This window comes from Postia placenta, assembly GCF_002117355.1.
Source record: "Postia placenta MAD-698-R-SB12 unplaced genomic scaffold POSPLAscaffold_5, whole genome shotgun sequence".
NCBI classification, from domain to species: Eukaryota; Fungi; Basidiomycota; class Agaricomycetes; order Polyporales; family Adustoporiaceae; genus Rhodonia; species Rhodonia placenta.
Window position 1 is genome coordinate 622,347 of NW_020169836.1, and position 16,032 is coordinate 638,378.

At 52.6% G+C, this 16,032-nt stretch overlaps 3 protein-coding genes across 3 annotated transcripts; 2 read left to right on the top strand and 1 right to left on the bottom strand.

Moving 5' to 3' along the window:
* Positions 1–3,001: 3,001 nt before the first annotated feature.
* Positions 3,002–3,617, top strand: POSPLADRAFT_1140374 (hypothetical protein; the record flags this gene model as incomplete). Its single annotated transcript, XM_024485162.1, has 4 exons — positions 3,002–3,063; positions 3,321–3,405; positions 3,448–3,480; positions 3,558–3,617. 4 exons carry the CDS (start codon positions 3,002–3,004, stop codon positions 3,615–3,617), a joined length of 240 nt encoding a protein of 79 aa, XP_024340108.1.
* A 460-nt stretch (positions 3,618–4,077) lies between these two features.
* POSPLADRAFT_1139007 (hypothetical protein) lies at positions 4,078–5,313 on the top strand (the record flags this gene model as incomplete). Its single annotated transcript, XM_024484981.1, has 3 exons — positions 4,078–4,206; positions 4,265–4,504; positions 4,564–5,313. 3 exons carry the CDS (start codon positions 4,078–4,080, stop codon positions 5,311–5,313), a joined length of 1,119 nt encoding a protein of 372 aa, XP_024340109.1.
* Positions 5,314–9,240: 3,927 nt separating this feature from the next.
* POSPLADRAFT_1139564 (hypothetical protein) lies at positions 9,241–15,552 on the bottom strand (the record flags this gene model as incomplete). Its single annotated transcript, XM_024485060.1, has 7 exons — positions 9,241–9,523; positions 9,577–9,859; positions 9,991–10,717; positions 10,787–11,686; positions 11,728–12,176; positions 12,900–12,942; positions 14,581–15,552. 7 exons carry the CDS (start codon positions 15,550–15,552, stop codon positions 9,241–9,243), a joined length of 3,657 nt encoding a protein of 1,218 aa, XP_024340110.1.
* Positions 15,553–16,032: the final 480 nt, after the last annotated feature.

Sequence of the window (16,032 nt, forward strand, 5' to 3'; positions counted from 1 at the left end):
GATCCCAGGCAAAACCATCTGAAGGTTGATTGGCTGGGCTTGACAGTGAGCATAATGCCCTACAGAGAGGCTGATTCACTTCGTTGACTGTTGTGACCAGGCCGTTTTTGACACTTGTCACTCTGGCACATACTTGGGTATGCCTTCTAAGCCTAGGTTTCACGGGTGTATGTCGCTGATGACCAGTTAATAGTGCAAACTCAAGATATCAACAATCGAGCACCTCGTGCAAAGCGTCCCTCCGCCACAAGGGGAAACATCAGGGGACACTCTAAACCTCATCCTCATACTCGGGCTCTAGACTGTCGCGAACGAAGATTCTTCCCGGGAGATAGCTATCGAATACCTCCGCAGGCAGAGCCGCGTTGTGCTCTCAGCATGCAGAAATGCACAGCTAAGCCTCCTCAGACCGATGCGGTGCTTGGCAGCGAGCACTGTATGAGTCATCCCGATTTGATGCTACCCCTCGGCGACTGTGAGAGTGATATCATTGGTGAGCACCGAGAATGAGGGCGAATCCGCGCGTGTTAATGGTATGCTTGCTCAAACATCACCAGATATTCTCATGTCGTCCGACGAAAATGATACTAGTGCGACCATCTATGGATGCAGGAATGGGATTCGAGCACATTAGGATGTCGCAAGTAAGAGTCATGCAGTACTGAATGCGCTCATCTCTCCCAACGGCTGTCTTGCATGCTGTCCTGGCAAAGCAACTGTTCTACGAGTACATGTGTACAAGACTGTCAAGCGTAGAAGAGGTCTGGAATATCCAATCCGAACACGATGCAGAATGGGCGAGCAGGACGAGCGATCGCGCAGGATCAGATGTACGTACGGGTAACAGAATATATGAAATGTCCGCTCCTTCCACGGTGGTCCTCTGGCACCTCTGAGAATGCGGTTGGCTGCGCGACGACTCGGGTCTTTCGAACGGGTCGCCCAGAGGCGCGCGGACTGCAATATGAATCACAGGCGGTCGACGCAAAGGGCATAAAGGTGGTGGTGTGCGGAGGTGATGGCGGTACGAGGTCGGGAAGGTGACGATGAAGACAGGCCAGAGACTAGCAATCTCCAATAGCCGACGGCACGAATATGAATAGGTGCGATTTGACAGAGAGGACGGTAGGATGATGATCACCACGGCTCTCAGGTGGAATTGTTCGAATGACAGCGGCGAGAGCAAGGAGTACGAACAGGAGGGCGGTATTGCTGTGCTAATGGGATGTCGCAGCTGTTCAGCTGGGAAACGTGCTTGAGCGACCTGCGCGACCGATAGCGTGCCCATGTCTTGTTACGCTATAGGCATGCTCTGCTGGGTACACTAGGCTTGTAGGGATCGCTGTGTGACTCCTAGGAACTGCGGGGAAGCTGAGTGGGACGTTTATATACAACGCCTAACTCGATTCTTCATCCGCTTGGGTCCAGAGGGGTTTCTTGCAATGCATGCACCAGAGGCCCAATGTTGGTCCGGCAGCCCACGTTTCATCGTTAACTTGACTGTTCACTGTCAATCAATGCATGCAACAGCATCAAAGAACTGATGCTCACAAGGTAATATGATGCAATACTTTAGATTTCCGGGACTTCGGGAACCATGTACAAAGTCTAGGCATCCAGATATCTGGGTGCAATGGAGCACAGCAGCATATCTGAATCCTCACCAAGAGGTGGAAGAATGTTAACGAGGAACATATATCCCGTATGTTCCATAAGACACAAGACCCTGGCATTGTCATGTGTCCCCATAGATGGAGGCTTGGTGAGTACAACTATGGGGATTAGACTGGTACTGTGCTCACCGTTCTATCCAGTCCTTCGAAGAACTATCTGAAGGGTGCGATGCCCCCATCTACAAATACTGTGTCGTTGCCCATCGCGACCTTCCCGTTTAAAAAAGGAACGCTGCGTTCCCGAGGCATTGGAAGACCATAGGCTGGTTGGAATCCCGCGTTCCTCCCCATTTCGTCATATATAACGGCGGCCTGGCGCTATCGAAGGGTGCCGGACCAGCTGACTTCGCAGCGGCATTAACCGCCTTCTACAAGCGCCACAAAGTTCACTTCAACGCGATCATTGTTCTGCAAAACATGCAAAAGGTCTGTCGACGATGGGTAAACAACACGCCGGCTGATAGAAGCATGGTTTCCACCTCCTAAGATGCTTCCTTGTGCTAGCTGTCTCGATTGGTGCGTTGGCTACACTCGACTCACACACCTTCTGTAACGGATGTGAACTCTAGGCGGGTTCAAGAAATCCATGTGTTACTCGGATCATGCTGTGTGTGGAGGTTATCAGGATTATGTGGCCCTATGGCCAGTTTGGACACGAGAAGTATGCCTTGCTATGACTAACCTTCTATGCCTCATTATGTAGTACCTTGACATACCATCATCCATGCATTTTTCTACTTCATGTCTGTGAGTAGTGATCTAATCATATCGCTGCTCGTCAGAGGTATGAGAGCCGGCTACGTTGTACAGTCATACGGAACATCCTAGGGCGTTGCAGTACACAATCAATGTATGAATGACATTTGCTTATGTGAGGCTAGTAGAACACAGACCCCAGCCCCCCAACAACCAACCGCACCGTGTACGACGTCTGAGCGCGAGTGGCGCAATCTAGTTGAAACTTGAAGGGGATTAGCACAATGCTACATCGCTGAGCTTGTGCAGAACCATGATGTTGCATCTCCCCAGCGGTCTGACATCCTCGCCATGCATAAGTATGCAGGCCACCACGAGGCCTTTAGCGACAAAAGCCTCTGCTGATACTCCAGGAGCCCCGTGGCAGGATGCCCCACACTTGACACCCCTGGGGGCAGGTTTTCACCTCACGAGCGGCGCCGAGCAGAACTCGACTCATGGAGCCAACCGAGTCAGCCCACAGTGCGAATAAAAGCTCACGACCGTGATGGGGACACAACACCGCCGCCAAAACATCAGGGCCATAACGCCTGCTGCTCTACCTCCTCCGTCACAGCACAACACCGCCGCGCATGTGCAGAAATTCATGGATGCTGCAGGCTTTGCAAAAGAAAGAACACCACTCAAATGGTATGTGGAGGGCTTCCTCTCCAGTACATTGCACCAGTTCTGAGTACACGCAGAGTAGGGCAAGAAGGAAAATGTCCCATCCCAGCTCCTCCATGCTTTACATGACGACAGGCACTGCAGCGCTATCGAATCGTGGGGAGAGCCCGCTCTTCACTCAGACATTGAGGCCCACCTCCTCGCGCTTCGCAAGCCCAAGACCCACGCCGAGGATGCGAGCACGACTTCGCAAACAACAAAGCGCATATGAAACCAATACTCTAGGCCTAATTCTGCAGAGCTGTCTACCCTCCGTAATGTCTGTGGTCCCGCGTCGAAACACCAAGAATTTGCACTACATCAAGGGTGGGTTCCGTTTGTCCATCCCCAAAGTCTATCACTGACGTTCAAGGGGCGAACCGTTGGGGCTCCTGACCGCTGCAATGTGTGAACAGATTACGATAGCATTCAGCCACAGAACTGCATCGCGAATTAGGTCCAGAGGCTCGAGCCGTGAACTAGCCAGAGAAGGTTGTCACGCTGCACGAGGTGTTCAGACGGGAGTGGCACACAATGGAGTGAAGAGGTAATCCTGGAAAGGTGACAATTGCACCCTTGTCACAGTCAATTCAACATGAACTAACGCAACTCTTCCTAAGGACCGTCGTGCTTTTCCACATTCGAAGAGACGCTGAATGCAAGACGGTTCAGGAAGCTCGTTGCTTCGCGTGGTCATAGGGGCACGCACCATGAACGGGCCTGCGACGCTTTCTTGCACCTAATGCCAGACCGTGGGATACACTGAACTCGAGAACGGCGGAAGCCAGGTGTGTTCGTTCTTGACAACACGTTGCATCAGCGAGAGAATCGGGAGATGTCACCGTCCTCTGATCGCCTCACCGAGAACAAAGGCCTGTAGCTACATTTTGCATCTCATTTCGTATGCTTTTGACCGGTCCTGCCTCTCTGGTCTGTCATTCGTCATTCAGGAATGTATTGCCTGGAAGATCCTGACGCTCACCTCCGTAAGGACAATGTAAACATGCCCGGTGTTCGACGTGTCCATAATTGGACCAGAGGCGTCAGAAAAGTGATATATAAGCAGTGCCCTTTGGTCAGCTTCGCACTCAGCAACGACCTTTTCCAGCTCCATAGACGGACTAATTTCTACGTGAGTCAGACAACCACATCATGAGCTCCCCGCTGACCTCAATTATGTATATACATAGCTCACCAACCACGTCGTCCTGGCTACCTTGACAATGGCCTCGGACCCATTCTTGGATTTTTGCGACCAGCTCAAAGAGATGTCGTCCGCAAGTACTGACGAGTGGTCATTCTTCTCACCGGCCCCAGTAGAGCCCGCGCAGGTCAACGAACCTCAGAACCCAGAGTACTCTCCTGCCGTGCCTAATCTCGATATTATCAGTGGCATCACTGAGGACTTGCGCTTTCCCAAATCACAAGGGGTATGTTGTATTTCTGACAGTACGTGTGTCACATCTGACATTCGGTATCGTTCATACAGGCTCCTAGCGCCGGGAGTGGGTGTTCAGAGATGAACCCCATAGAGATGCTGCTCGAATCCCCTGCCGGAAACTACCCTAGTCAAACACCTGCTGCACAAGAGCCCGTATCGGTCATGAGTTACGCGTGGCCAACACATCAAGCCGCAGCACCCTACTACGGCATACCATATATTGAACAGCCCCGCTACCTCGAGCAAGCGGTTACTCCTGCGACTCTCATGCACTGGTATACAATGGGATACAACACCGGAGTTGCTCTTCATGGGCCCCATGTTGCGCCTTATGGCGTAACCAGTGCACCGATGACTGGCCTACCATATGTAGGGCAGACAACGGATTACAACGATTACATCAATGGTGGCCTCGGAAGCACCACCGCACACGCTGCAAATACGCCACGTCCTCGCAAGAAGGTCCGCACCAGGTTCCGCCAATCCCACGTCGTCAGGAAGCCGAGGACTTGGACGCCCGTCGCACTGAATTATCAGTGCAGCCACTGCCATGCATGGTTCTCGCGCAGCGGCGTGCGCGACCGCCACATGACAACAGGCTGCACCAAGGGCAAGCAGCAGGAGTGTCAATGCCCTATCTGCCTTAAAATGTACTCGCGCACCGACTCGCGCGGGAGGCATTGCCATAGCCAGCACGGCATGTCGTACCAGGATGCAGTGGAATGGGCCGAGGAAAGGCTGTCCGATAGAGATGCGAGTGTGGACGAAGGCTCACCTGCACAGCCCAATGACTACTAGCCTCGCATCGTATTCTTCCTCTCCGCTTTCTCTGCTGATCCACTTTCTCTTTCGCGAACGCTGGCCTCTGTTCATGTACGACTGCTTTGACCATTGTGCTTGATCGTCATGGGCCTATGTCTACGGCTTCTGTCTTCGTCGCCTGTGCCACAATGTATTATATGTCTCGTTCATTAAGGGTGGGCTATGTGCTCACGCGTGGCCCGATAGCCTGACGCAACCACCAATCACTAGTTCACGAGATTGACTGTAGGGCTTGGATCAGCGGAATACAGAGACGCTTGGACATGCGATGCGATGGCGTTCTGCTCTGAGGAACAGCGAGAACTGATTGACAGCAAGGTGACCTTCTAGTCATCGGAAATTTGAGCGAGTAGAGCGGTGTATGCCCGAGCGACAGAAATTCATGTTGAACAGAAGGTGATGATGGAAGTTTGAGTTGTACTTAGCATTTGTCTCGTCATTTAACTTTGTAATCTCAGATGCATCGCATCGGCATCCGCCGGAGGTCGCCTAGGCAGTTCGCTAACTTCATGATCTCAGATGTGGTCGCCCACAGCAAACGCTGGTGGCTGTCACGTCGCCCGCCTGATAAACCATCCGCGCATCACGAGATGGCATGGCTTTGTACGACTGGGAAAGACTGATGCGCTCAGCTGCAATACATGTGGGCGAACTGGAGATGCCGTCGGTTTCAGTCGAAATTGAACCTGTTGCCTCCGTTGTCCTCTAATTTTTAACCACACTTGAAGTCGTGTCCTCATATCGGATAGACGCCGCAAGTACGCTGCGATTTCTCGGGATAGCGCACCATCATATCCAGCATTTGGATTGTGCTCCGCAAGCCAAGACGTGGCAGAACGGCTACGAGACTCGTACACTCGTGCAGAGGTACCACCCAGGCTGGAAATTGAGGATCATATGTCACAATGATTGTATATTGCGTGTATGTTAGACTATTATAACAAAATAGCTGATTGAAGCAGTACGGCTACGATCGATTTAGCTCAGAACTAGACCGCTGGAGCGTGGCAAGTAATCGCGTCGGCTATTGTAATGACAGGAGCGCATGTTTAACAGATTCGTTATTCGTTCCGAGTCGTTCTGCATGCTCATGTTCGTGATATTTATAAGCCGAGAGTATGAATTGGACGGACATTGAGTTGAGCTGACAATCAATAAGTCACAAATGCATCGGAGTTGTCAGAAAAGTGCTCACTTGGCACGCGCGTTCAAGTGCGTAAGGAAGTGGAGGTCGTTGCGAACTTCTGCGCGACGCGTCTAGATAAGGGATAGAACGGATGGCACAATGATGTGCATAGTTCTGCGAGACATTTTGAAACGATGATGATCCGGGGCGTGATGAGTGCGTCCTCTGCAGGAGCGCGATAGGGTATGATGCGCGTTGTTGATAGAGATGTCTACTCATTTGTATGAAAGTGTGATTAAGACTGACGACCAAACTGCATCTGAATAAGTATGAGGGATACTAGCAAGCGAAGCAGATACTCACTAGCTATGACCAGCAAGGCAGCCGGGAGCCGGTATTCTAGACCACTGGATAGGCGAATGAGGTCGTAACGTATATTCGACTGTTGCGTTGTCGCAAGTAGTCATGGGTAGGCACGCGATGCGGATAGCTGTGATGTGCGACTTGAAGGCTAGTTTGGTATGTAGGGAACCCGTCCGAGATATGTTCAGAGGCTAGAGTCATTCGCGACGAGTCAGAATAATGTCGGGCGACGCAGAGATAGCACTCACAGTATGTGTTCACGCGCTAGTAACGAACCTAGCCCACGAACGATAGAATGTTGGATAGAATGTTGGATAGATAGGGTGTTTTGGAGGATGAGCAGCAACAGAATGGCCGTGAGATGGATTGTAGAGTGCAAAATGGGCAAAGGACCTCAACATCAACGAATGTGGGACCTCTTGAAGACCGGGAGGAGGATTACGATGCAAGGGTGAAAAACAGAGACGAGAGAGAAATCATAACAAGCAGTCGGCGAAGCGAGCACGAGAGAGCATTGAGACGAAATCAAGGAGTAATATTTGGCCAGAGGCAAAGACGCGGTCAGCTTGGGATGGTGAAGAGTTCAGAGTTTGAAGACGTAGTTCGCCTTGAGGTGGGAAATGTGAGGCGCATTGATGTTTGAGAGCAAAGCCATAACGCGCGACAGAGTGGCTTGAGGAAGCATTAATCTTATGGGGATGAGCGATCGCAAAGAACTGATAAGGCCAGATGAGCGGAACTATTCTAAGATTGCGACGAGGAGGCAACGATGAGTTGAGACCAGAGAGGAGGCATCCAAGAGGAACACTACCACAAGGGAAGAGCCAATGTGGAAGAATAGCTAGACTAATAACGTGGAGGTGCGAAAGTGACAATGCGCCCCGATGTGCGATAGTGGAGTAGTCGGTACGCAAGGCGAGCAATCGAGTACATTAGGAGTTGTAATGCAATTCGAGGGGATCTTCGCTTGAGGGGTGTACAACGCGACCGCGCGACCGAGATCCAAGGCAAGCACAGAGATTGTAACATCATTGTCGTGAACGGGTCGTCAGAGCCAGCCCATTCCGGTGTTTTCGGACTGTAGTTTAACGTCGAGTCCAGGAGAGCTTGTTCGGACTCATGTCCAAGAACTAGACAATATGGCGGCGTACGAAGGACTGTACGCCAGTAAGATCCGTTGACCATTCCAGGGTGAGCAGACGAAGGCCAGAGATATCGACGAGGAGCTGACGTCGTCAGAGGAGAAACAAGGCCGATTCTTCAGCGAGCGGTGACGAGCTAAACACCGGCCGCCAGATGCCAGGAAGCCGCGAGAAGACTGCACGACGCTACCGAGCCCATGAACCATGAGATGAGGCGATACTAGATCAAAGTGACAACTCACCGACGGGAGAAACGGCCGTGACAGACCAAGACTGTTCACGTCCAAGATACGAATGGACCTGCACCTTGCATAACGCGACAGCCACAGAGGATGCGAACGGAGACAGTTCCTAGACCGATACGGAAGATGGCTAGTGAATTCTGTTCTTCGCGAGGACACGCACGATGCGCGTCGAGCTGGACAGACTTTGAGGCCCAGCGGTGTGAGACGAGTAGCAGCAGTAACGACACTCGAGTGTTCGATCCACCCAAGAAGTCGGGCGCTACCGATGTGAGCACCGACCGAGCGGACGAGGCCGATGTCGACGCTTGAGTGAGCCAGATCGTGACTAGAGCCAGAGGATGCGGCCACTCCAAGGTAGTTTGTGTAAATCCAAAGACAATAGAGGAGGCAAATCCAGAAACGAAACGAAACGAGACGAGACGACGAGAAACCGAGACAGTCAATTTGTAGTGTTTTGTCTTTTCTTCTGTTTTTGTCGTGTTTCTTAATTATCTTCTTTTTATATGTTTCTTGTATGTTCGTGAGCCAGAGTAAGCCTAAGATACGATTCGCCTCTTGCTGCGGCGCGTTCAAGTTGTTTCGTAGTCTTCGGAATTGTTGTGTAGCGATCCAGTAGTGAGAACAGGTCGGCCAGTGCGCGAGAAGGCTAGGGCGTAAACCAAGAAGAGATAGTTTTGACAAATCGATGTCGATGCCGAGACGTTGATGAGACCGAGTCGAGAATATGAGATCAAGCCAGAATGAGTGATCGAGACGATTCCAAGCCATAGAAAGATCCGAGGTCGAAGAAATATAAGTAGAGGGATCCAAGGCTTGGGCAAGTGAGCGAGAAGACCATGGCGCGAGACAGTTGTGAAAAACAGATGCCAAGTCGAGATGTTGATGAGATCGAGTCAAGAATACGAGAAACGGAGCCCAGAATGAAAAATCAAGACAGACGTAGATAGATTCGAGACTTGAGGCGTCGTAGAGTCACGTCAAGGTAGATCACTGGAAATCGTGTCTGGAGTTCACGGCAGGAAGAGACTCAGACCAGCGCATTGAAGAGGTCGCACAGATCGTCTAGCGCCGAGCCACCTGTCGACGATGCCGAGGGAGCGTCCGTCGAGAGCCCAAAAGATGCAAACGCACCGAGCAGGTCGTCCGCAGAATCCGTCACCTCTTGAGTACCGGTGCGCCCTTGGGACGATGTCGTCAACGACAGACTCGACGACATGCGACACAGCACGTCAAGGTCGAGGTCGTCGTCGGTGCTCTCCTTGACCGTGGTGATCGGCATCATCTTCTCGCGCCGTCCGGTCTTTGGATTCCTGTCCAACACAGCGTGAGCACAAAAGCAGGAACACACAACATGGGCACGTACACAGCTGATAGCAGGAATCGTCCACATCCTCCCTTGGGTTCCGCGCTCTCCGCGTCCTGGCGTGCAAGCTTCCGCGATATCTTCTTGTATCGCTTGCGTGTGTCCTTGCGCGCCTTCTGCTCTGCCGCACTCTTGTTGCGCACCGCCCTGAACGCGTCGTTGTCCAGTAGCCTACTCGACAAACTAGACATGGATTTGCGCGTCGGCTGGGCGACAGTCTTGTTGGCCTTGCTAATCCCGCCGCCATACACCTTGCCGCTTCTCGTTGCCCTAGCAAATGAACCTGCCATCAAGCACGCGATAGTCAGTGGCGCAGATTCAAAATCGATCAGACGGTTGCGCTCGTACCCATGTTCGGAGTGAAATCATCGTCAGAGAAATCACCTTTGAAGGTACTGAATAGTCCTGAATTACCTGTGTTCGTCGTCTTCTCCGCGCCTTCAGTGGAGTTTGTAGGGAGTGTCGAGTATAGCGATTGCATGTCGAACATCGGCTTAGTAGATGGAACTGGGTCCTCGAGGAGACGGTCGGGTAGCGCGGGGTGGGGAGCAATGGCGTCCAACAGTGTCTGCAGGTTGATAACAGGCGTGAACGAGGTGGGTGGGTTGGAGACGTCCTCCACTCCAGCGACGACAGCCTGCTTGCCGATATCCGACCCAGAAACCGCGAGCTCCAGGAGTGGCATCGCAGGAAGCCCATTTTCCTTCTCCTTGTTCGGCGACGAAGATGCAACAGCGTCCTCTACGAACGTTGTGTCCCAATCCTGATCAGACATCGTGTTGTGGTTCTCGTCAAGTGCGCCACCGACAAGCGTGATGTCTCCCACGGATGCGTCCTCCTGGTCGAGGTGAGCGACAGTGCACTCTTGTACAAACCCAAAGTGGTCTAGCACTGCATCGATGTCTTGCTCAATGCTGTCGCCTCCGTCTCCTGCTGCGATCAATGCTGCTGTGACCGCACCGAAGACCGCGTCCACAGACACCAGCTGGACACCCATCTCGATGTCTTCCTCCACCATCACAGACTGCTCCTGGTGTCCCATCTCGATGTCCTCTTCAGGCTGCGCCATATCAATCGCTGCGGAGATCAACTCGACCGGAACCCCTGCGAGCCCTGCATTGGTAGATGGGTTGGCCGCAATCTGAGTAGACATGAACGCAAACAGTCTGTCGTCAGACCCTGCTTGCACATAAAAGCGTCATCGCCTTACCTCGTTCGTGTCACATACTATCTCGATCTGAGCAAGCAATGCCTGCGGAGCTGCCACGCTCTCAAACTCGTCCATCTCCATCTCCACAGCCTGTTCCTCTGCGTGCAGCATATCGCTATCCTCGTCAACAGCAACCGTGTCTGTTGAATCTACAACGGGAGACGCCATCTCGACCAGCACGTCGTCAGTGGCGCATACTTCCTCCATTTCTTCCTCTGCGATGGACGAGGCCTCGGCGTGAATAGTGCCCATATCCACCACGAAAGCATCGTACGTGTCGCGAGCCGGCTCGGGTGAGAGGATCTCAGCATCGACGGCCATGACTGTAACCTCTGCAATCTGGCCTCCCGTCGCAGGCGTCTCTTGGGCCTCTGCCACCGTGAAGACGTGGGCAGGCTCGTTGAGTGTTGCGAGGACGTCCGCCGATATTCCTGGACACGAGTCAAAGTCAAAGGCAAAGTCCTCCATCCGCACGCCCCATTCGCGCGGCTCCCCTTCTACGGGCATCGCTACTTGCGCAGGCTGGACCTCGACGGCAGAAGCAGCGGTGTGATGTTCTGGTGATGTACAGACCGGTGCGACGGGGTGCTCAATCTTGTCGGCAGTGAAGGCTGGGGTGGTGAGGTTCAACGGGACACGCTCTTCGTTGGCTTGAGGAACTACAGGCTGGTGCTTGACTTCTGCTGCTGTGACGGACCGGATGGCCTTGGACGCAGACTTGGGCTTCATGCGAACACTCTTGAGCTTGGTCGCGGAGCTCTTAGGCACTCGCTTCGTATTGCCTTCCACAAGCCCGAGCAGCTTCCGCCATCCGCGCCGACTGCGACTAGGTCCAGACGCAGAGTGCTTGATCTTGACACTGCATCCTTGCCCAGGTATCATCTTCACCGTTGTCGAGCTCTTCAGCACGTATGAGCAATAACAGACCATGTCAGACTCACCGACGCCGTTTTCTCGCGTTCACCCTTGTGTTCCGACTCTTGCTCAGCCCAACCATATCTCTGCCAGGCCTCTTCATCGTATTGGTGCTCCTCTTGCTTGCCAAACTCGTGTCGCGTCTTCCTCCGCAGTGCCTTGTGCCGCCCGTTCATACTCGACAGTGTCCGGACGACCTCGACCTCCAACCTCCGTGTCCCCGCAGGTGTCCGCGGAGGGAGAACGTCGACCTCACTGGCCGCAGCCGCCGCTTTCGCAGCCCTGCACAGTGCGAGGAACGGGTACAATGGCTCATCCCCGGCCTCGTTCCTCTGAGCCCGCGGTCTCTCGATCCTCAACTCCCCATGGACTGCCTGTCGACGGAGTTGAATGACCAGCGGAGCAACCGACTTGCCTTTGCCGCGCGCTCTATTACGGATCCCGCTGCCGGGACCCATGTTGTATGTCGAAGAGACTATAGGAGGATTAAAGTAGCAATAATTAGGAGAATTAGGAGATGCAGGCGTTGAATAGTGATAGATGAAAGAGTGTGGGTCTGGTATGTTCGGGTTCGACTTGGGCGTAACGCGTGACCGTTCAACAACGCGTCGACACGTGTCACGTGATCGCGCGCAAGGCTCGCGTTGCCGATGTTGGCGGCGTTTGCTCGCTGACTTCAGACATTATCCAGGCATCAGACGCCAATTTTCGTGTGCGATTACTTTGTGACCAGTAGGCCAACGCATAGCGGTCACTACATTCTCAATTTCTGGGTTCGAAACGGCACTGTCGCATCTCTCTTGACGCGCAGAAGGTGTTACAAATCAATGGAAGGGCTCGCAAGATATGTCTATTTGAGAATTTGGGATATCTTAAGCCTGACGTGAACTGTTACGCCCGCGAAGCTGTGTTTAGTACCACTCGCCGTCGTTTATCGTGGTTGCTCCGCAGAGTCATAGGCAACGAAGTAAACGATATGGTGATGTTTAGCAGGACAAGAATGGGAAAAGGCGAAAAGTTTGCATACAGCAATCATCGACTGGACGCATCCGACATCGAGGAGCTCGATTCATCGTCACATCCATCGTTAATACGACTAGTCCCACAAACGTAAATAATCATATGTATGGTAACAGCCCCGCATAGGAGAATACCATGACATCTTATTTGGTGCATTTTGAGCTATACCGGCGGGCACCTATGTTGGTAGGGTACCGACGATATAACCAAAGCCCCTCCGACTTCACCCTGCATCAGTGTTGCATTATCATTGAGGATTGGAACGCACTCAAAGATACGGAAATGAAGTAATACATTATGAGGGCTGCAGAGAGATGTGTTCTGTCTTCGGGACAAAGCACCCAGGTCGACAATGACATCTTCTGCTCTTCGTTCGTACCCACACGAGATGCTTAAAGCACCACAGACGGCCAGACAGCATTCAAACAACGTATAGGGCTGGGCCATGACAGACATCTGCTTAGGCGAGCATTATGCGCATCCGCCACAACGAAGACCAAAGAGTGCACCAAGAGCAATCGCTCCAAACCTGCAATACGCGGGGCTATATAGAGACAACAATCAGTGCACTATCATAAATCATAAATTACGACAAGAGAAGCGCCGCAGGACATGCTGACGCGCTTCCCACCGCCGAGGCATCCGGCGCTCCCCGTACAAGCTCAGGCGGCCACGCTCGTTCCGCGGAAGCCAACAAGATGGAGACAGTGCGGCGTCCCCGCGCACCAGCAGTCAGTCATACCGACCACTGCGGACGACACGGCCGACGGGCCAATCAAGTGCAAAGTCTGCGGAAAGATATACGCACAAAAGCAAATCCTGAACAGACATGCGCAGACCACGCACCTGGGTGGGTGCAAATGGGACTATGTCATATGTGGCTCCAAGATATCGAAACATGACGCGTTGAAGCGTCATCTCGATAACATCCACAAGCTATCGGATTTGGAGGCAAAGGAAGACATCGCGCTCGGAGCAGCCGGCAACGATCCTCACCGAGTGAAACGCGTACGTTACACTTGCCACAGCTCTATACCAGGAGTTTCCCACCGCCAGACATCGTGAAATAACACTCGCTAATCAAATTGGCGACATCTTCTGCATGCGCGAGTCCCTGAGGACTCCCTTTGAGAAGATTTTTCAGGGCGCATACAGCCAATCGATCTCACAGTATGTAAGGGTTATGAATTATTCTAATGCAAGTGAATGCTTACCACTTTTTGCTTTAGGCTTTCAGTCAATGAACGCGCGATAATATCGATCCGGAACCAAATATCGGAGCCTAGCACATGTCCTATGCGAAGATGGGGAGGAGCGTAGAGTGTATGTGGACGTGCCGATAAAAGAGAACGACTGCACTCTTGATTGAGTGTTCCGTCCAGGGAAGAAACAGGTCGTGGGCCGTCGCGGCGAGATTTGTGATGGTGAAACGAATCGGCAACGGCCGGTGACTGGGCACGACGGCTAATCTGCGTTGCCTTCTCGTTCTCTTACTGTTATGTACAGGACTCGTGCGATGTCGTACTTGGTCAGCTGCTCCCTGCTCATTATCATTACATTCGCACGATGCTACTTCGAGGGGCTTTGCCCGTCGTCATAATCCTCGTCTTTCACATACTCAGCAACGCCGATCGATAGTGCTACACTGGTAAGCTTTCAGCTTGAATATCATTAAGATCGAAAGAAGTACAATGCATGTATAAAGGAAATCTCGTAGAACCTTCCACCGCAAGTGCAACGCAGTCATGGAGAATAAGGGGTCGCTCGCAGGACAGATACATACGGGCCAGGTACGAGGCGAGGCGAGAACGCAAGGCATGGTGAGTGGTTCACACGGCAGCATTGATCTTCTCCCCGACAAATGTGACGATATGCTTCGCCTCCAGATCCGACAGATTGTGGATGTTGTTCAGATGACGCTTCAGTGCGTCGTGTCTCGAATTCTTGGTGCTACATATCACGCAGTCCCATTTGCGAGCGCCCAGGTGCGTGATGCGCACATGCCTGTTCAGGTTCTGTCTATGTGAGAATTTCTTTCCACAGACCTTGCACTTGATCGGCCCGTCGGTTGTCTCGTCCGGAGTGGTGGCTATCACTGCTGGCGCGCGTGAACGCCGTGATGTCGTCTTGCTGTTGGCCTTTGTAGATGAGCGTCGCCGCCTGAGCTTATATGGAGGTGCGGCGGACGTCTCGGCAGTGGCGTTATTGCTTCCGCTAGCGCCATTGATGTGTGAAGTGTTATCGATTTCCTGCCCTACAACCTGTAGGCCAGGAGTTGGTGCGCTTGACACACGAGAAGGTGTGTAGCGCGATGATGGCCCACTGAGATCGTCTATTCCCAATCCCGCGGCAATCAAGTCGAGAATGCACGGATCAATGTGCACAAACGGATCCATGGTGAAGGGTATCTCAGTATTAGAAGCCACCTGCGGAGCTGCCTGAGGGGCTTCAATATGGACGTCTGATCCGTAGTGAATGCGAATCTGTGCGTCGTAGGATATTCCTGCTTGATGTGTCGCAATGTTCTGCGTCGGGTGTGGAATATGTCGAATGATGCTGTGAGGCATTGGATGATAGTATCCCGGTGGCAAATACGCATCGTTTATGGTTGTGGGTGGCACAGCCATCCCAAAAGCCTGCATGGAATACAGGTCATAGCTGCTCTCTGCAGCGCTGTCTGGATGTACTGATTGCCGGACACTGGAGAGGTTCCCTGGAGGAAGAGATCGAGGGTCGATACTGGTGTGTTGCGCAGGTTCCATGCCGTGGGTGGCGAAGTTTTCGTAGCCGCTGTGAGTCTGCGCATCGTAATAGAAATTCTGGAATGGCATGTTGAATGAGACCAGTTGTGGTTGGTAACAAGGTACGGTTGGTGGTGCTATCGGCTTTGCGATGAACTCCAGGCGCTCAGTATTGGCTAGTTGGGACAGGACTTACTATGCAGGAGCGGCAGTTCACAGACTTTGTCAAGCTGCGGTAGGAGAATTGGTTGTGAGGGAAGAAGACGGGCAGGACGCAATTTATATAGAAGACCATGGTACGGCGTCCCCGGCGCTCATGCAAAGTCCTTGTCCTTTGTTCTGAAGACCTTCACGTTCAGTCCTGACCGGAGACTGCGGCGTGCATCCTTTCATTTCCGATCTCCGAAGAGGGTTCTGGATCCCCAGGGATAATGCAAACATCGAAGCTGATGGCGAGAGACGTTGATCGCAGGTGCGGAGTGAACCGCTGGCTACCGGTCGGACAAGGCAGACATAATAGGCCATGATGTGCCTTTGTTCTCGTCAGGCCGATTGGATGGTTGGACACTT